The 20,875-nt window shown below is 41.6% G+C and overlaps 1 protein-coding gene across 7 annotated transcripts in view; it reads left to right on the plus strand.

The window, feature by feature from the left end:
- The window catches only part of LPP (LIM domain containing preferred translocation partner in lipoma), a 692,945-nt gene that overhangs the window by 664,926 nt on the left and 7,144 nt on the right, over positions 1-20,875 (plus strand). For all 7 annotated transcript variants that reach the window (XM_027848882.1, XM_027848884.1, XM_027848888.1 and 4 more), the window contains 2 exons: positions 10,133-10,311; positions 19,193-19,313. In XM_027848882.1, coding sequence (XP_027704683.1) covers positions 10,133-10,311; positions 19,193-19,313 — 300 coding nt within the window. The remainder of the gene's footprint in view (positions 1-10,132; positions 10,312-19,192; positions 19,314-20,875) is intronic.

Raw genomic sequence — 20,875 nt, forward strand, 5'->3', positions numbered from 1 at the left:
GGACAAGTGACTTTATGTCACTCGGCCTCAGTTTCCTCAAATAAGATCATATATGGAAAGTATTTTGTAAATCTATAAAGTGCTTTGTAAATGCTGGCCATTATTAATTATTATTACATTCATATACAACCTTTTTTTTTTTTCAGTTCCTCAGTCTAAGAGCATCGACTTGTTTCAATTCTTTGCTTTTAAAGAGAGCACTGCTATGAAATGTTTCACTTGTTGGCCCCTTGTCTTAGAGCTCCTCGAAGTCTTCCTTCTCTCTTTCCTCTGATGATATTCACACACTCTACCACAATTTGCTCCCTCATTTAAACTGATCACCAACTCTAAACCAGGAAAATCATTAACATTTCTTTTCTGAACCACTGCAAAAAGACCTAGGATGGCCACATGCAGTTGAGCAAGCTTGCTAAAGCCCAAAAGAATGGAGCTCCTCTCATTTTCAGAGCTCTTGGCTCCAGATGGAGTGAGAAATTCATACCTTTTTCAAGTCGTGTGGGCTCCCCCCACCCCCCATCCCTCCAACCCATCTGGTTCTCTGAAGGTCTTGGAATCCAGAAGAGTGTTGGTTCACTGGGTGGAAATCCAAAAAAGCAGCTTGACTGTGAAACAAAATTTACATTCCAGAAATGCTGAAATAGTGAGATCACCGCTCTTTGCCTGCAGCAGCAAGTAAAAAAACATCTGGATTTTAGGTGTCATCATCAATTATAACATGGAACACCATGAACTCTCTGACTGCCTCTTCCTTTGATACCTACTTTATTAAATCTACATACTTTAAAGAATGCCTAATCAAAGGATAAAATTATTTTGTTTTTAGTGTCAGAAAAGGTTGCAGCTAAAATATAATTTTAGGGAAACAGAAGAAGTTCTTGTCTGACCAACACGTTCTATTTCAGCATTTTTGTAGTTGCTGACATGGTCTCCACCCTTGCACTTCTTACTGGAAACAGCAGCAAGGCTCAGGTCACAAAGTAGACCTCCAGTAAGGGCCCTGGCATTGCTGTTTCTGTAGCATACTTTCTAAGCGATAGATTTGCCTCCCCTCAGCAGGAAGTGAATTAGAATGACAACAAATGTAGATTACTTTCTCTTGAAGTAAGGTACAGAGCCTCTCATTCACTGATCTGCCCAAGAACTCAGCTAGCTGCTAAACCATCTGGCTTTAGTTCTGTTGGCTGTTCATTAAAGTTAAGAACCTCAAGAGTTCTCCAACATCCCTTTCTTCTGACGACTGGGCATTGTTGCATTTTTACCTACTTCCCAAACTCCAGGAGCTATTTCTGCCAGTTTTCCTGGGTAAAGTTTTCGCTACTTGACTTGTTTTGCAAAAATTTCTAGTGAATACTGTGACTTTGCTGAGAGTGAAGGCTTCATATTGAAAAAAAACCAAATTTGGTTCAAGTTTCCATTTCTCCAGCCTCAGGCATCCTAGGGATGGATGCCTTTCATGTCCTCTTGTTGTATGGGATAATCACTTATAGCTGTTTACATTTGAAAAATAATTGGGGTTCACAGGAATATTGAAAGAATCCCAGAGGGATGCTGGCTTGAGAACAACACGGTATCAGGACATTTCTAGTCCTAGCTTGCAAAGCTTGACTGTTCTGGGTGACTCATTCACAAGGCTTTGATTCTTATTAGATATATGCAGGTAAGGCCAATGAGAGAATAAGCAGGTACCACTGCCTACATTGTGAATCTGAAAGGGACATCTTTGAAATTTGCTCTCATTAGACCTGGAAAGAAGATCATAGGGGAGGTTCCATGAAGAAGTATGTCAACAGTCCCATAAGTCATGACATTTAGGGTACATTCTCAGCCCTCTTGTGCCTGGACAGAATGACAGAGAATTTTTGTAGCTCTCTTGTATTTCTAGACCTTCTTGTGACTTTAAGTTATTTAAGGGCAAATGTTAAGCTCCAGGTATCATTCCTTTGTCAGCCAGTATGTGCCTAGGCTCTCTGCCTTCACACTGATATGGACTACCAGCACGCAAACTGTTTGTTTTCGGTTAAAGTCAATCCCATCTAGGAAAGAAACACTTATCCATAGAAGATTCCAAAGCCCAATATACATTCTCTCATAGCATGGATAATTGTGAATCTGTTAGTGAACTCAGTTGATTAGAAGCCCAGCATGATAAGAAAGATAACCTCAGAGAATTCAGTAGTTTTTTCCTTAGTCACACAGATAGTTAGTTACTTAAGCTCATTGCTAGTACTGGAGCCCAGGTCTTTGGCCTTCTAGCCCACAAACTGTTTCCACTGTCTCATTATCTTTTAAAAGTTAACGTCTTCTTTCATTTTTCCCATCCATGAAGCCTAGTAGTACTCAGTGATCTCTGTCATGTGGGAGAAGGATTGGAGTTGTTCTTTTCAGCCCAAGAGGGCAAAAATAGGAGTGGTAGGCAGAAGATGCAAATCATCATCACCGCCATCACCATCACCACCACCACCATCATCATCATATAAGGATAAACTCCCAAATCATGAGAGCTACCCCCAAAGTAATCCAGGTTGTCTTCAGAGGTGGTGGGTTCCCTGATCGTTGGAGCTCCAGAAACTGGAAAAAAGCATTTATGAGGCATAAGGTAGGGATGGGGTTCCTCTTTATGATGTAAGTTGGACAGGTAGCCTCTGAGGTTTGAGATTTGGGGATCTTCAATGTTGTTTGAACCTAAAAGGTTCTCTGATCTCTGTGGGGGAAAGAAAAAAAAGACAAACCAAAAAACGAAACCAAAAACATTAAAGCCTCAAAGGCCAACCAAGATTTACTATCTAGTGAGAAGATGATTTGTTTTTATGTGAAACAAAGGAGGTTATAGCCTATGATTTGGTTTAGAGAGGTGAGCTTAATGGAAGTTTATTGGGGCTGCCCATGGATCTACTGGCTGGGTAACATTTCAGTCCATGCCTAATGAGCCTTCATTACCCTTCCCCATGCCATCACTGGCACAGGCAAGCATGAACTTTCTTTGATGAGAAAAAGGGCTTCCTTTTCTTCCCTCCATCCATGAAGCCTAGGGAAAGTTGGCATTGTCCTTTGGTGATTGCTTTCTTCCATCAACTGCCACACTCTCCAGAAACATACATATCCTTGCTTTTGGAAAGGCTTGGGAGACATTCAGAAATCTTTGGGAAATCTTTGGGAAATCTTTGGGAAATCTTTGGGAAAATCTTTGGGAAAATCTTTGGGAAAAAATATAATTATATTAAAAAGACCACAAATTCCAGGAGGTAAAACTTTACTGCTTTAGGACACGAGGGAACGAAATGTCGTTGAATTAGTGATGTTTTTGTTCCCTATCTCTTCTTTAAGAAGAACAAAGCCCCAGGGAGGGGGGTGGGTTGGGGGTGGAACCTCACTTTGTAAAGAATGGTATTTATACCTCAGAGCAAAGGGGGATAATTTGGACTAGTATTGATGATCCCCCAATACACCACACACACACACACACACACACACATACACACACACAGACACACACAGACACTCCTTTTTGCTTTTGCTTTGTGGTTTGTCTGCATATTTCCTATTCAAAATAAAATTGCTTTAGTCCCAGTGTAAACAAAGACTTGGCAAGTAGCTGGCTTTTGTAATCTCATGTGAATTTAGTGATATGTGGATTTACCAGTTTCCTTCTTAAATTGGGAGACACTGTGCCAGAAACCTAGGGAAAGACTGCATCAGTAGGTAATTTTATCCGCAAAACACGTACACATAGAGCACAGCACACATGCACACACACTTCATAAGCACACCCTGAAGTACCAAGAGTACTTGGACAGAAAATTCTCTCAAGGACATCCTAAAAGAATCAAGTGTCTTTGCTGTAGGATAGATGTCAGAGGACACTGAGTCCAATGCCCTTTTCCCACCTCTCTGATAGATGTAGTTCCTAACTCATCTTGACTCCAAGTACTGAATTACTAACTCTCAGAGCTGGAAAGGACCTCTGAGGCTAAATAATTTAGCCTAAATCAAAACCAGAATTCTCTCTGCAATATAATAATCATCCAGTGAAGATCTTAACTTCTCTGTAACTTAGCTGATCATCTTTGATAGTTGGTGTAGTGTCTAACATTCTTCACTCTATGGCCAATGGTGATGAGCTTCAATAGACACATAGCTGGGTTTGTCTACAGATGATGGAAACTCATGATCCTTCTATGGGTAAGGTGATTACTCCTCTCAGCTTGGAACTCCATCCTTTAGCTGAACTGCATTGGCCAACAATAAGTACAGACTTATCAGACTGAATTTATCCAGGTGGGCTCAGATGAGATTTCATATCTACCCACTATAGACATTTTGAGATACCTCAGCATCCACCCTGCCACTTCATATCCTTTTGAACAGAGCCTCCCACCCAACAGCAATCATGTTCTCCAAAGTCTTCTCTTTTCCAGGCTAAATATTCCTACTTCCTTTCACCTAACCTCAACCTCAATATCTTTTAGGTTGGAAAAAAAATCCAATCCAATCTATTAATTCTAGAAGAAAAAAAAAAAACCTTTCAATTGATACAATCTTTTTTTTTTTAGCACTTCCCCCAGTAAATCTACTTTTCCTGGCCACTAACCCATCTATATGTTGGATTATTTATTTTTTTTTGTTTTGTTTTGTTTTTGGTTTTTTGTTTTTTTTTTACTAAAAGATAATGTCCTTGAGGTTGGGAATGTCTCGCTGTATCTAGTCTCTGTGTCCCCTCTGTATCTTGCTCAGTGTCTGGTACCTAGTAGGAGTCTTAATAAACACTTTTACAATTTATTCATACAGCCTTTTTCCGGGTCCATATTTGAACCTATTCCAGCTCGGCAGGACCTGACAATACTTTTGTTGTTTTCGCATTGCCTCAAAAGGCCAAGGTCACCTGAACTCTATACTGAGGAATCAGAGGTAGATATCTATGCCACCAAATTTGTTGGAGTGTAGAATTTGGTCTGAACATTTCAAAGCATTTTGTGGTTGATTCAAGAAGGCACCCCAATCTACCCTTCCATTTACCTCGGTTTAACAGTTTGACATTAAACTAGAAAATTGGACATTTCTGTAGTACTTTGAAGCTTGCAAAGGATTTTAATGGGTTTTCTCTCTTTATCACTAGCTTCTGGTTTTTGTTATTGCTACAAAGAAATACTGATAGTTTTGTGAGTTTATTTTATTTTACTTTATATTTTATTTTGTACATTGTGGAAGCTATTAATAGATAAAGGTAATGTCTTTGCTGATTCTTTAAGTTTTCTAAAGAAAGCATCATGTCATTTGAGGATGGGAATAATGTTTTTTATCCACTTCGCTGATGGTTATACCTTTGACTTCTTTCTCCTGTCTTACAAATATGGATCCTTATCCTAAAGTTCTATTTAAAAAAACAAACAAGCAAACAAATAAACACAATTAGGGACCCTGCTTTATTCTGTTACTTGTTGAGAAATATCCAAGGATTTTAGACACATTATCTCATTTGAGCTTCATAATCCCAGGAGGTAGGTATATAATATATTATCTCCTTCTTATAAATGAGGACAGTGAGGTTTTGGGTGATTAATTGATTTGGTCTGGAAATAGTGATAAAATTTTAGTCAGTATTACTACTGCTTCTTCAAAAGACTTCCCATACAGCTAGTAAACATAAGAGGCAGGATTAGAATCCATGTGTTCTCAATGGTAAATCCAGAACTCTACCCACTGTTCAATACTCCTTTCCGAAGGATTAACACATTGTTGTCTACCCATCATCCAGATGGAACAAAGCTTATTCTCACTCTCAGGAAGCTTGACTCATTGCCTTAGCTTTGAGCTGACAGTTCAACCTATTTCTCCAGTATTTTCCCGTATTTAAAGGGAGATATGGACTGAACATAACATCCATTTGAGTTTCATGAAATGAAAAATTTAACATTTCCAGCTGGCAAAGATCGATACATTTCACATTAGACTCTTTGGGAGTGTTTCATGCATATGCTCCCTGACACTTGTTAAAAAAAAAAATCTTCAGTTTTGGAGAGAGATTCTGCCTGAGGCATCCAATAATCTTAATTTCTTTATCATGTAGACATCCGAGCAAATGTTTGTACATTACCTGTGTGGTTTATTTTTATTCAGAGGATGGTTCAGGAGCTCTTACTGTGAAATTGGGCTGTTAATTATGCCAGCACAAAGGGGAGCACAGGCCCCTCCAGATTGTGTGTATCTCTAGTTAAGAAATGGGAGGATTTGGGAATTGGTGCAAAGATGTTTTTAGTTAGATATGTTTTTTATTTATTACTACAATTTAATATTTTCATCTCCAACATTGTTATTGGACGATGGTAAAAATGCTTGTGATGTGGGGAAGGCACCTAAGCCCCAGTTATCCTGTGGCTGTCTGCTAGATGCCCTTTACCTCCTCCCCCCCCTGGAATCTCCAGTAGCTAGAACATGGTTGATCAGGTGTTTGCAGGGGCTTCTAGCATGCCTATCCTGTGAGCTCCTGGAGCTGTTGCTTTTCCTCCTGTTATTCCATTTGAGTTATGTGTGTCCTTGTTTCTCACATCACCTTTTGCCATGAAATCTACTCTACTTCTTGTGGAAATCAGTCACTGGTGTGCACCAGGCATTAGGTTAGGCCCTGGGGATACAAAACCAAAAATGAACCAGACGCTGCCCTCATGGAGCTTATGTTTTATCAGAGGAAACAACACGTAAATACCTGATTCTATACAGATACATAGCTAACTGGGACTGTCAGGAAAGGCCTCTTGTAGAAAGCAACACCTGAGATGACTTTGATTGAAATGAGGGATTTAAAGCAGTGGATGCTACAGTGTTCTCTCTCAAAGCCTTGGAAAGGGCATAGAATGCTTCCTAGATTAAACAATGTTAGAACTTGGAGTAAATTTAGAGATAATCTCTTCCAATCCCCTCTTTTGTCCAAAATAGAAACAAAAATGAGGCCCAAAGATTCAGTGACTTACCAAAGGCCACACCATGAATAAATGGTGTCCTTGACTTTGACTACAAGCCTTCTGGGGCCTGGTCAAGTAATCATTTTAGGCTAGTCCAAAGGATGGTATGGAATAGTGGGTAGGGCATTGGTCTTTGGGTCTGGAAGAGCTGGCTTCAAATCCATTCCTAGTTACTGTCTCTTTTCCCCGAGCGAGTCTCCTAAGCTATCTGTGCCTTAGTTTCCTTGACGAAAAAATAAAAGAATGGAACCCAGTCATCTCCAAGGTATTGTTCAATTCTAATGTAGGTTCCTATAACCTTTCTCCTGCACCTAAGAACTTGTGATGGAGTTGATCACCTCTCTTGACTTCTCAGCTAGAGAAAGAGAAGCAGAAAGGACTCTTAGTCCTTTCTGGAGGTAGAAGAGAAAGTCACCAAGAATTTATTAAGCTCCTACTATGTGCCAAACAATGTGCTAAGTCCTGGAAATTCAAAGAAAGGCCAAAAAAAAAACAAAAAAAGGAAAGAAAAAAAAAAGTAGCTCCTGCCCTGATAGAGCTTAAGATCTAGTGGGAAAGACAATAAGTCAACAGCTATGAACAAACAAGAGATGGATAGATAGATGGATGTATGGATGGTTGGTGGATAGATAGAGACAGAAAGCAGACAGGTATATATAAAGAGAGAGATGATAAACTAGAGATAATCTCAGAAGGAAGATGCTAGATGAAAGGGAGGCCAAGAAAGTGTTTTTTTTGTTTTGTTTTGTTTTTTAAGACTCTAGTTGAGACTTGGAGGAAGCCAAGAGATACAGATAAGGAGAAAAACAGTTCCTGGCATGAAGGACTAGATAACTACCTATGTATGAAGGAGGGGGAGACCAATGAGTGGAGGATAACCCCTAGGTTTTGAGTTTAGTGAATAGAGGATGATTTTGTGCTCTACAGTAATTGGGAAGTTAGGAAGAGAGGAAAGTTGGGGGGAAAGATCATGTATTTAGTTTTAGACATGTTGAGTTGAAGCTATCTGTGGGACATCTAGTTTGAGAGGTCCACAAGGCACAGAAAGGAGAAATTAGTAAGAACACAAAAGCCTTCCCAACTTGACAAGGTTTCCCATGGTCAAGTATCCTCTGCATTTCCAGATGTGTGTGTGTATGTATATGTATATGTGTGTGGATATATGTATATGTACATATATACATCCATGCATAAACACAGATACACACATTTAAGTAAGTATAAAGAGAACCTTCCAAATATTCAAGGTCTTTACCTTCCTGGTGAATTGATGTATTTACTCTTCAAGTATCTCCTTGTTGACTAGTTTTTCCCATCCACTCATAGGATTGCAGCTAAGAGTTTCAGACGGCATATGGTCCAACCAATGTCCTTATCGGCAACTGCGTGGTTCAGTGAATAGAGTGTTGAACTTAAAGTCAAGAAGACCTGAATTCAAATCCTTCCTCAGACACTTAGTTGTATCACTAAAAGAAAAATCAATTAACCTCAGTCAGCCTCAGTTTTCTCATCTTTAAAATAGGAATAATAATAGCATTTGCTTCACATGTTTGTTTTGAAGATCAAGCAAGATAATATATGTAAAGTGTTTTTGCAAAACTTAAAGTGCTATAAATGTTAGCTCTTATTATTTTACAGAGAAGGAAACTGAGGCCCAAAGCAGGCACTTACTTCAGGTGGTTGGAGCAGGTAGTGTCAGAGCTAGGAGGTGGATGTCAATCCTCTAACTAAAGCCATTGCTCTCTCAATTGAGCCACCATTGTCTGCCGGTCGCTTATTGAGACAGAGCAGTGAAAAGCTTAAGTTCTGAAAGTCAGCATCGAAATCGTTAGAAGAGAATGTGAGCATGCTTAAAAAACAATACCATACAAGTTTCTGGTTTCCTCTATTATCCCCTTTAGTTTTTGCATATTGAAATGTTTGTGTTTATTGGTGATTATGTAAAGAATAAAATCTTTTGAAGGTGAAGAGAATGATAACAAGTATCAGAGATAAGGGAAGCCTTATTTAGGAAGTAGCATCTTAGCTGAGCCTCGAAAGACAGATTCTATGGCTTCTAAACAGTAAAGATAAGTAGGAAGAGCATTGCTGGCAGGGGCCATAGCTTATGCAAAAGAAAGAAGATGGAGCATGAATTACTAACATCTGGGAGCTGCTATTAGGGCAATTTGGCTAGAATCACTTCCAAAAAAGGGGGGCGGAATAAATAAATAAACCTAGTAGTTTCCATGTTTGGATTCCAATGAGTACTTTTAGAAGCAGTAACCAATATACCTTGGTGTTTATTCTGACTCTGCTTTGTGTTGTGGCGTCAACACCAGTGACCGCAGCAAAGTCATGGCGTGAGTGTGTGTCCTGCAGCACTTGTGTTCAGTTGTATGCTTTGGGTGAGGCTGTTGCACATAGAAAGGCTGCTGCCCCATCTCTGCTTCTTCCCACTCCCACGTCTATATCTGCCCTCCCCCCACCCTGTTCTCTTCTAACCCTTAGAGCCCCAAAGAAATGGGACCTGCTCCTCTTCATGGTCATAAAGCGCAGTAAACATAATGATAAAGAGTAGCTTCAGGGTCAGGGAGCTCCACCTCTGAAGACCTGTTGGCTGTGTGACCCTGGACAGCTCCCTCAGGCTCCAAGTGTCCAGGAAAGTACTGAACTAGCTGCATTGGCTGAAGGAGATCTTGAGACCCATAGGTCCAGTCACAACAACAGTAACAAGACCAAACCTCTAGATAGCACTTTCAAGTTGGTCAAATGTTTTATACACATCATCCCTTTCAAGCTTCACAATGGCACTTCAAGGTTGGTGCTCCTGGCATTATTTTTCCCATTGCACAGAAGAAGAAATTGAGGCTCAGAGAGAAGTAACCTATCTAGGATCACAGAACTAGTGAGAGTCAGAGGTTGGGTTTAACCCAAGTCTTCCTGATGGCCAAATTCAGTGCCTAATTTACTCTGTTGAGTCTTCGTGATGTGAGGTTGGATTGGATGCAGCCCCAAGTATGCTCTGTAACTTTTCCCTTAATCCCCCACTCAGTAAACACCCTTTCATGGTGCCACTTTCCACTATACCCTCTAGAAAAGCATGGAGAAAATGGTGGCCAAAGCCCAGCAAGGGAGTCGCAAAGCCAGCAGTGACTGTGGCTAACCCAGCTGTATTTTTTGTTCCTCTGCAGAACACCCTGGAGCAATGCAACGTGTGTGCCAAGCCCATCATGGAGCGGATCCTGCGTGCCACAGGGAAGGCATATCATCCTCACTGCTTTACCTGTGTCATGTGTCGCCGTAGCTTGGATGGGATCCCATTCACTGTGGATGCCAGTGGCCACATCCACTGCATTGAGGATTTCCACAAGTAAGATTCCCACTCTCACCCTTTCCCCTGTGGGCTTGCCCTTTTTCCTCCTATTTTCCTCCCTTCCCTGTGGATTCTACCTTCCTTCTACTCCTCAAGTAAAGAAAGGCTTTTCTGTAATGAACCTCTGCTGGCAATTAGAGGAGAGTTGGCCACTATGAAATGGGTTATGGGACAGAAGGTCGAAAAATGAATCTCGAAGGTATCTCTCCTGCTGTTATTCACTTAGCTCACATAGTACCCTTTATTCCAAGATAGTCAAAGCGTACATTGTTTCAGTAATTCAAGTGTCAAACAATTAATAATTATTTATTAAGCAACCACTATGCCAGGCACTGTGCTAGGGATTGGGGACACACATCCAAAGAATGAAATCATCCCTGTTTGCAGGATCATTACATTTTAACGGGAGAGGCAAGTACATATGCAAATATGTAGATAGTCCAAGTATTAATTTAAATAATAAATGTGTATGTATACAAACACAGACGTACTCACAAATACATGAAGTAGTTAAAACAACTTACTGTGGGAGAGAGGGCACTTGCACACAAGAACTGGACTTCATATCAATAAGAACAAACCCACATGTAAATATATATATATATATATATACACACAGAAATAGGCAATTCCATGATTTCCCTTGTGAGCTTACTCCCTCCAGTAGTGCAGGTGGCAGCCCTTCTGCATTGTAAACAGTAGCATTCAAGAAACTCAGAGAGATGTTCAGGGTCATACCACTAAGGTGGAACTTGAACTCAGGTCTTCCTGACACTCTATTTACCACCACTATCCACCAAACAGAGAGATACAGAGGCAGAGAGAGAGGGACAGAGACAGAGAGAGACACAGAGAGATCAATTTAAGACCAGCCTTCTCAACGAATGACATCTGAACCTAACTGAGGAATACACAGCCTGTCCCTGGGGGGGAGGTTCATAAAGCTTTTTGTACTTGGGATGACCTGCTAGAATTTTTGGTTCGCAGGCACAACCCCTGGGAACCTTGGTTCACTTCCTTGGTGCCTCCTCTAAAGTATGACAAGAGTGGAGTCATAAATTCACATCACTTTAAATTTTGATCTGAAAGCTGAAAATGCCAAATTTTTATGGGGAACATTTGCATTTTCAGTCGTGAGTTTCGATGGTAGCAGTGTGCTTTGGGTTCTACCGAAAGACTGAAAATACTGTTAATTTGCAGCTTGGAAGGACTTTTGAGATCATGAAGTGTGACCAGAGAGATGAAATGGTTTCCTTGAAGCATTTATGCTAAGCGCATTATAGATGTAGCCCTGGAAGGGATAGCTTATTCCTTCTGGTCCAGCTCATTTTACGGAGACCTAGGGAGGTAGAGGACCTATCCAAGGTCACATAGAAAGAAGATGTCAGAGGCAGGATTTGGAATGACTCATGACCAGGACTGTGGATAGAGCTAGGAACAGTTAATGACAGTTGAAGAAAGATGGAGAAAGTAGGTGAGGAAGAGGATGGCAGAAGGAGGAGAGAAAAGAAGATCATTTAGGAGCCACTGTGCTAAATCCTAAGAATACAAAAAGGAACAAGGCAGGCAGACCCTGCCCTCAGTAGAAGGCAGATAGCTCCAAGAAAGGAGCTCAAAAGGGGGAGGAGGGAAGTGATAAGAGTCCTGAGTGAAAGGACTCATGGCTAGGGCCCCTGCCCAAAAATATTCCAAACAGTCAAATCACCAGTCAGGAAAGTGGAGATTTAGCCCCCAAATAGGGAAAGATTTAGCCCATAGTAGAGCAGATGGCTTTGGGAGGTAGGGAGTTTTCTCTCATGAGTTTGTAAGTAAATGCTTGAGTAGACAGCCACCTGTCAGATATATTGTAACCAGGAGTCTTACTCAGGTATAAGTTGAACTCTCTTCTCTTATGAGGTTGGAGGTCCCTTACTTCCTTAGACTTTCTTAGAATCCCATAAGCCTTCTCTCCTTCCTTTTGCTGAAAAAGAAAGTCAGGGCACAGAGCTTAAGAGACATGCCTGAGTTCATGCAGAAGATGAATGGCAGAGAGGGTCAAACTCAGCTTTCCTCTTCCAGAATCATCTGTTGTTTTGACTCAGTCTTCCAAGAGGGATTCCCAAAGAGCTGAGTATACCAGAGGTGACCTCTTTGGTGCTGTGAAGTACAGACCTGTACTGTTGATGACACCTTCTCCTGGGCAAAACTGAGTAGCTCCATTGGCAAACAAGGAATCTGGGCCACTGGTCACTGGTTTCCCGAAGAGATTTCTGACCAGAAACTCCAGCAGAGGGCAGAGTCCGAGGTTATTGAGCCCCTAAGGCAAAAAGAATTTTCAATCTAAATCAGAAAAGGAAGGGCTCCCTTTTAAAGGGCAGTCATGGCATAAATTATATTTCAAGTTATTGATATTTTTGGCTTGTAATTGCACATAAAAAAAACCACTTGCATCTGTTTCAAGGAAGTTGAAATCCACCTCTGGAGTCTGTTCTTGTCTCTATTTTGCTCCTTTCTCAGACCTGTCCTAATCCAAGAAAGACAGAGAGATCTAATCAGAGCACAAATATTTCTGTTGCTTGAATAGACATATATTACACCCCTCAATTAAAACAGGAAATCAATACTGACAAATGTAGGCTGATGTCTGACACATTTATCTTTCATTTCTAAGGGCGGGGAAACATAATTAGAGACTTGTGACTAGTGACATAAGTGTGTAAGTCTGAGAGTGCCAAGATTGACTTGAGCAACCAAGGAAAGCTTCCAAGGCCCCAGCTGTGACCCCCCTCCCCCCACACACCCATCCTGACCACCGGCAGCTCAGAGTTGTGTTCAAGCATGACTGAATGATGTGTTTCATGGTACCACCACTTGGGTACCCAGCCAAGGGGCTGGGGGCAGGTTGTGTTTGGATCACCTCCCTTCCAGCTTCTCCAGAAGCCAGAGCATTCTGTGTGGGAACCCTGCCAAGTGCTCTAACATAAGAAGGGCAAAAGACTGCCCTCCCCCCCAGCCCCAAGGGCCAAATGAGAATCTCAGAATGTGAGGGAGAGGAGGGACCTTAGGAGTCATCTGGTCTAACTGTCTCCTTCTTCCTGATGAGCTCCCAGAGAAGGGATGGGACTTCTTAACAAGACGTAAGCTTCTGAGGGCAGATCTGACTCCGTTTTTATCTGTGGATATTCCCAGCCCTTTGAACAGCTTCAGGCATAAAGGAGAACTTCAGCAAATGATTGTGGGACCAACCATGCTTTAAGAAACTGCAAATGCCATCTTCTAGGGCATCTGTTTCCTCCAGGTGGGTCCTATGATATTGGGGAGGAAATGTGCCTGAACCTCTCTGCTGTCTTCCAGAGAAGCTGCTTACATCTCACTGAGATGCACCTCATCCCCTTCTCCTGCCTCCTCATGAGAAAGTTCTCTGCCCTCTTTGTCACCCCTTTGGGCACTCTGACCAAACTTGGCCTGTTTTCTACATTATATCAGTCAGTCTGTCAGCAAATATTGGCTAAGCCCTTACTATGTGCCAGGTGCTATACTAAGGGCTGGGAATATGAAGAAAAGCCCAAAACAGTCCCTGCCCTTGAGAAGCCATCATACAAACAACTATGTACAGAGCAAATATCGACAGAATAAATAGGAGACAAGCAGCAGAGATGAGACACTAGCATTAGGAGGGGTTGGGGAAAGCTTCCTGTGGAAAGCAGGATTTCAGCTGAGACTCAGAGAAAGCCAGGAGGTGCATATGGCGAGGGAGAACATTCAAGGCCTGGGGAACAGCCGGAGAAGATGCCCTGAGCTGAGAGGTGGAAGAACAGCAAGAAGACAAGTAACCCTGAATTAAAGAGCACTTGGGGGAATAGAAGGTGCAAGAGGAGAAGAACAGTAGGAAATGGAGGCTGTGAAGGATGTTGAACACCAAACAGAAGATGTGCTATTTGAGCTTGGAGGTGAGAGGGAACCATTGGAGTTCATTGAGCAGGGGACAGACAAGATCAGACCTGCGCTTTAGGAAAATCCCTTTGGTGGCTGTGTGGAGGTTGGTTTGGTGTGGGGGGAAACTTATGTCAGGGAGACCATCCAGCGGCTATCGCCATAGTCCAGATGTGAGGTGAGGAGGACTCACACCAGGGTGGCAAAATTCTCAAAGGAAAGAAGGGAGAGTATCTGAGAGATGCTACCAAGGTCAACTTGATAGGCCTTCGCCTGCCAGGTATGGGGAATGAGAGTGATTGAGGACTCCAGGGTGATGCCTGGGCTATGACCCTGGGGGAATGGGAGGATGTAATGTCCTCAACAGCGATAAGGATGCTTGAAAAGGGGGAGTGCTTGCAGGGAGGGACAGGAAAGAAATAAACATTTATTTAATGCTTACTACATTGCAAGCACTAAGCGCTTTACAAATATTTTCTCATTTGAGCTTTATAACAACCCTGTGAATTGGTACTGTAGTTATCCCTATTTTACAGATGAGGAAACTGAGGCAAACAGATTAACCGATTTGCCCAGGGTCTCACAGCTAGTGAGTGTCTGAGACTGGATTTCAATTCAGGCCTTCCTGACTCCAGGCCTAGCCCTTTATCGACTGTGGCACCTAGCTACCTCTGCTCGGACAGAAGCATAATGAATTTTTGGAATATACTGAGATCAGTGTTTAGAGTTTCTGAACACTTTCTAATCTTATCTTTAAATGGTTCTGACAGCAGGCCTTCCCTTGGGGGACCTTTCTGTTTTCATTATGTATTTTCTTTCTGGGTTCTTGTCTTGGATTCTCCTTCCAGTGATTTTTCTTAGCTGGATTTAACCTTACAAACTCCTTCTATCCATTATCTCTCCTTTTGTGACTTCAAGGATTTTACCCCCTTTCTTTCCTCAACATTGGATGTTCCTACATAAGGTCCAAGGCAAACACTTAAACCTGGAGAGATGTCTCAGACCAGCTTGGTGCAATGGAAGTAGTTCTGAAATTACTTAGGGGACCAAGGTTGGAGTATGAGCTCTCCTTGCGTCACCCTGGCCAAGTGACTTTTGTGAGCCTTGAGTCCCCCATTTACAAAATGAGGCCATTAGACTAGTTGGCCTCCAAGTTCACTTTGAGCCCTAGTATTGTCTTCTCCTACATGCAGGAGCTTGGCCAAGGCAATGACCTGCTCTGCAGCTCTCTTTATTCCTCTATAAAATGAAGGAATCATAGTAGATGACTTTCAGGCTCCGTTCAAACTATAAATCTGATTCCAAAACCCGCTTTTCAAAGCTAAATGCATTTGTAGCCATGAATTGTAACCCCAGAGTTTCTCTGAGAATAGCTACCTCTAACATATTAAAACAACAAGAAGCAAATTTCCAGGTAGATAGATAGATTTTTTCGGGAGTATTAATGGAAGATTATGATTGAGTCATATTAAATTCCTACTATGTGCTGAGGGCTAGAGACATAAAGACAAAAAAAAATGTTTCTATCTTCAAGGAATTACATTCCCCTGGGTGTGGGAGGGAGGGGCATCTTGGGCATAAGTATGGTACAAGGAAAATAGAGGATGGCTAGATCAAAGGTTTCCCTTGGATCAAATGAGGTCATATTTCTAAACTGCTTAGCCCAGTGCCTGGCACATAATAGGTGCTTAATAAATGATATGGCCCCTGAATTGAGCTATAAAGGGGCTGAAGGATTCCTTACCTCTTGTCTAATATATTAGAGTGGGGATTCTTTCCCAGTTTGGGTTGTACTAGACTACCTCTGAGTTTGAATTCTTGGAGACCAAGGAAAGCAGGCAATGGATTTCAGACATGGATCACCTTGTCAAAAACAAAGGAGACAGGAGACTGAATGCTGACTTCTGGGCACAGCAAATAGACATTTGACTGGCACACATAGGGTATGAAGGGGAGTAATACAAAATATGTTTGAAAACAGAAAGTTGGAACAGGATTTTCAAGGACTTTAAATGCCAGACTGATGAGTAGGCATTTTGCCCCTAGAAATAATTCAAAGACATGGAAGATTTTTGAGTAAGGAAGTACTATGGTCCCACTCAATCTGTCAGAAGATTCCTATGGCTTTTTAATTGAGGGTGAATTGGAGACAGGAAAGATAGGATGAAGGGAGATCAACTAGCAGCTTATTTCAAGGGTCCATGTAAGAAATGATGGATGTCTGAATTAGGGCGTTGGCCACATGAGTCTGTAGAAGACAAATGGAAGACATAGGGTCATAAGTGTAGGGCAAATGATTTTTCCTCAAAGAAGTATGTAAACTTCTTGCATTCATCCTGCATTCTTTCAATTCTCACAACTCCTGAATTTGTACCCCAGGCTTTTATGGCTTCTTTTTAAGGCATCAATTGATCATTCCTGATGCCACTATTCGTGGTAGATTTCAGCACTACAGATGCCTTGTGTGCACTGCCAACCACATTCATGTGTGTATATGTTTATAGAATGTATGTGAAAGTGCTTTGAAAACGATTCACTGTGGTGCAAATGGAAGACGCCAGTATGGCTGTCAGTCTCACTACACACATATTTTTAATCCTGCTGATCCTGGGATGTTACACTGGAAAGCTGGGGAGCTGAGTTTAAGTTTTCCTGGAATTTCTTTGATCTCTTCAGTTCTCTTCCATGTGTATAAGAAGTCAAGAGTCATTCCCATCTGACTCAAGTCTTACCTGCCATACAGGACTCAATTAATTTCTGGAAAGAACAAGGCTTTTCTTCCTTGTCCTTATTATTATTTTTTTTAATAAAGTAAACTTCCTCATTAAGGCTTTCAAGTTGGTGAAAAATAACCCATTAACAGTAGAAGAAGCACAAGCATACTATACCCCACTGGTTGTACTTATGTTCCATAATAAATACCAACAGCTTTTCCTCTTCAATTTTTGAAAAGGCAAATTATCAGTTTGGAAACAAGATCAACACATCGAGGATCTAGGAGAGTCTGGAGTATGGTCATGAGGCATAGATTTGCTTATTCCTGGTTTCCTGTGTTCCATTAGACCAGTTATTCAAGTCTCTGTGCCTTTATTGCTGGGAGTTGAGAAATACCGGGCAATGGCCATTGTGATTGGGTGAGATGTGGCAGGAGGCAAAGTGGTACTCCCCATGGATGTTCTTGGGTAAGACCTAAGGACATAGAGAACCAAGGAGCAGATCATGGAGGAACCCTAGCAGGTGGTGGCAAGGTTGGATGTTTGTTCTTCCTAGGGAAATATTCTGCTACCTGGTGAAGTAACCTAACTAATTAGTATTTCAATTCAACAAATGTCTATTAAAGCACCAGGTACTGCAGATGCAGAGACAAAGTTGAAACAACCCCATGACCTCAAGGAGACTGAATTCTGCTTAGGAGGAAATAGCACATACACCAATACATCAGTACAAATTATATACAAATAAATTCCAAGGAAGCCAGAGAGGTTGGAGGAGAGCACTGAGAACCACAGAGACCAAGAAGGGCTTCATGCCCTTCCTGAGCTCTGTTGGTACTTGAGATTAATCTTGATGGGAGTGTTCGAATCGAAGGTAGAAGTGAAGAAGAAAAATATTTCAGGCTTGGAGGAATGGATTATGCAAAGACTTGGAGGTCAAAGATGGAGTGTTGTACTTTGGAAACAGAAAGTAAGTTTATTTGCTTGGCCCGTAAAATGCATGAGGAAGGAAAGGGGAGATTGTATCCAGATTTTAAATATCTCTAAATGTCTAAGATACAGTTTTGAAAAAAAGTAAATTCTAGAGGCAAAATGGAACCACTGATACTTTGAGCATGGGGGTGACATGATCAGATATGTGCTTCAGGAATACCAACTTGTGAGCTATAGGGAAGATTGACTAGAGGTAGGGAAACTAACCAGGAGGCTCTTCTAAGAAGTCAGAAGAGGGGCAGCTAGGTGGCACACCAGCCCTGAAGTCATGAGGACCTGATTTCAAATCCGGCCTCAGATCAAACACTTGACACTTACTAGCTATGTGACCCTGGGGAAGTCACTTAACCCCAATTGCCTTTAAAAAAAAAAAGTCAGAAGAGAGTTCCTGAACTAGGTGGTGGCCATGCAGGGAGAGAAGGGCATGGAAGGGAGAAGCATTGTGGAGATAGAATCAACAAGACTTACCAACTGTTGGCTAATGGCTACTATTTGTGTAGTGCCTTGAGGATTGAAGCGGGCTTTCCGTATTCTCATTGATCCTCACAACACAGGAAGGACCCTTCGAGTTTTAACTGCCTTGATGATCTGGACTAGTAGGTTGGCTAATATATGGCAACCTCAATGCCAATTGATAATCACATTCTTATGACTGCTCTGCCTTGAGTAGGAATGTAGGGACTTCTTGCCACACTCCCTGGAGAATCAGTTAATCACCAAGTTTTGCAGTTGCCATCATTCAGATTAGTATTTTAGTCCAAGGCACCATTTCCAAAACTTTTTTGTTAGAATGTGAAAATGTAACATGAAGGCAGAAACACATTAACTCCTTCATGACTGTAAGGTCCTTGAGGACAGAACAGATATCATTTTTCATCCTTACCTCGGACAGATCTTTGTATAGTTGTTTTTTGGTTTTTCAGCTGTGTCCAGCCCTTTGTGACCCCATAGACCATACCATCCATGGTTTGCTTTTTGCTTTGTTTTGTTTTGGCAAAGATACTAGAGTGGTTTGCCATTTCCTTCTCTTCTTGCACACTGTAGCATCCAATAAATCATTGTTATATTGAATTGAATATTGTTGAGACCAGGGTCTTGTATACTGGAAGATGATCAAATCTTAATGGTCCTATGAACTATAACCAGGCTTCAGACTTGAGTCAAATGATTTTCCTCCATTCCCACATCTTTCTTTGCCTCTTCCCTGGAGCTCTCTGTGCAAACCTTCTAATGAAACTCACTTTCTTATTTTTTTTCAGGAAATTTGCCCCTCGATGCTCTGTGTGCAAGGAGCCAATCATGCCTGCCCCAGGCCAGGAGGAGACTGTCCGTATCGTGGCTTTGGATCGAGATTTCCATGTTCAGTGCTACCGATGTGAGGTTTGTAGTCTAGCCGGACCATGAGATCCTAAGTCCCACAAGTACAAAAACTTCAAAGTTAAAATGCATAGCTCTATGAGCCCTTAGCTCTGCCTGCAATGGTCCAGCTGCTCTCAGCAAGTCTAGTTTTCACAGGCACTGTTTTCTTTTTTTTTGGGGGGGTGGGCAAGGATGGGACTAGCCATACTGAGTCACAGAAATATATTGGTTAGGTGGAAGAGTCAGCTTGGTGGCAGAGTGGTAAAGTGTTGGAATTAGAGTCAAGAAGGAATGAATTGAAATCTTGAAACTTACTTCAGAATTTACTAGCTGTGAAACCCCAAGAAACTATTTCATTCTCTCTCAGCTTCAGTGTCCTTATCTGTAAAATGGGGTAATAGCATCTACTTCACACAGTTTTTGTGAGGATCAAGTGAGATAACTTATTTAAAGTTCTTTGAAAGCTAAAATACCATATCTAAGCATGCCAGCTCTGATTATGTTAAAGATTAATCAGAGACAACAGTAGAAGGTCCTGGGACTTTGAAAGTTGAATGACACATAGTCAGCTTTGTTTGTAATGATTCTAAATCATAGAATCACTGGAACTCAGAATAGATTCATGAGACCTCAGAGGTCATCCAATCCAACCTGTATGTGTTAAAGAATATAATAACTATAATAATAATAATAACATTTATAAAGAGAGAGGTTAAGGGACTCCTCTATAACACCCCCAAAATTATTATTATAAGTTCTATTTGAGTATTTCTAGTGACAGAGCTCACTACCTTCCAAGGTGCCCCATACTATTTAGGGACAGCCTTAATCAAAAGGAAGTGTTTCAGCCTAGAACTTTCTCAGCACACAAAGATCACACTTGAGGGGTTTCTTCTATATTTTCTTAAGGCATGGAGCCTCCCCTTGATTTAAACGCATATCACCCTTTCTATAATACCCCCCCCCCACCAATGGGACCAGGCAGAACCAATTGAATCCTGCCTCCATCCACAGGACAGACCTTTGTATGGGCAACACCTGGAGGTTTTGGTGGACACCATGTCCAGTATGAGGCAATGGTGAACCATGGCCAAAAGAGTTAATGCTATCTTGGGCCACCCTGAGAGGCAGAGCAACCAGAAAGAAGAAGGGAATTGTACTACCATACTCTGGCCTCATTACTCCTCAGCTGAATATTATATTCTCTTCTGGACACCGCAACTTGAGGAAAAAATAGACAAGTTGGAGACCTTCTAGGGGATGGCAACCAAGATGGTGAAGGGTCTTAAGTTCAACTGAAAAGATGCAGAATGTTTAACTAGGATAAGACTTGGAAGGGTTGGAGAGTGGAGGAGTTGACAAAGGACAGGACAACTCTGCAGGTATTTAAAGGATTGTCACATGGAAAAGGGCTGAAGCAACAACAATGGATTGGTGCTGCAAGCGGATAGATTTAGGCTTCTTGTCTAGGAAAAAAGCCCCAAACAAATCAGACTGTCCAATACGTCAATGCACCATTTCCACAATTTCTAGGTTTTCCCATATCATAAGCAAGAACTCAGCCCTTGTGAGGGTTTGCCCCC

The sequence above is a fragment of the Vombatus ursinus genome, unplaced genomic scaffold, assembly GCF_900497805.2.
Source record: "Vombatus ursinus unplaced genomic scaffold, bare-nosed wombat genome assembly UNPS02006874.1, whole genome shotgun sequence".
In the NCBI taxonomy this organism is placed as follows: Eukaryota; Metazoa; Chordata; class Mammalia; order Diprotodontia; family Vombatidae; genus Vombatus; species Vombatus ursinus.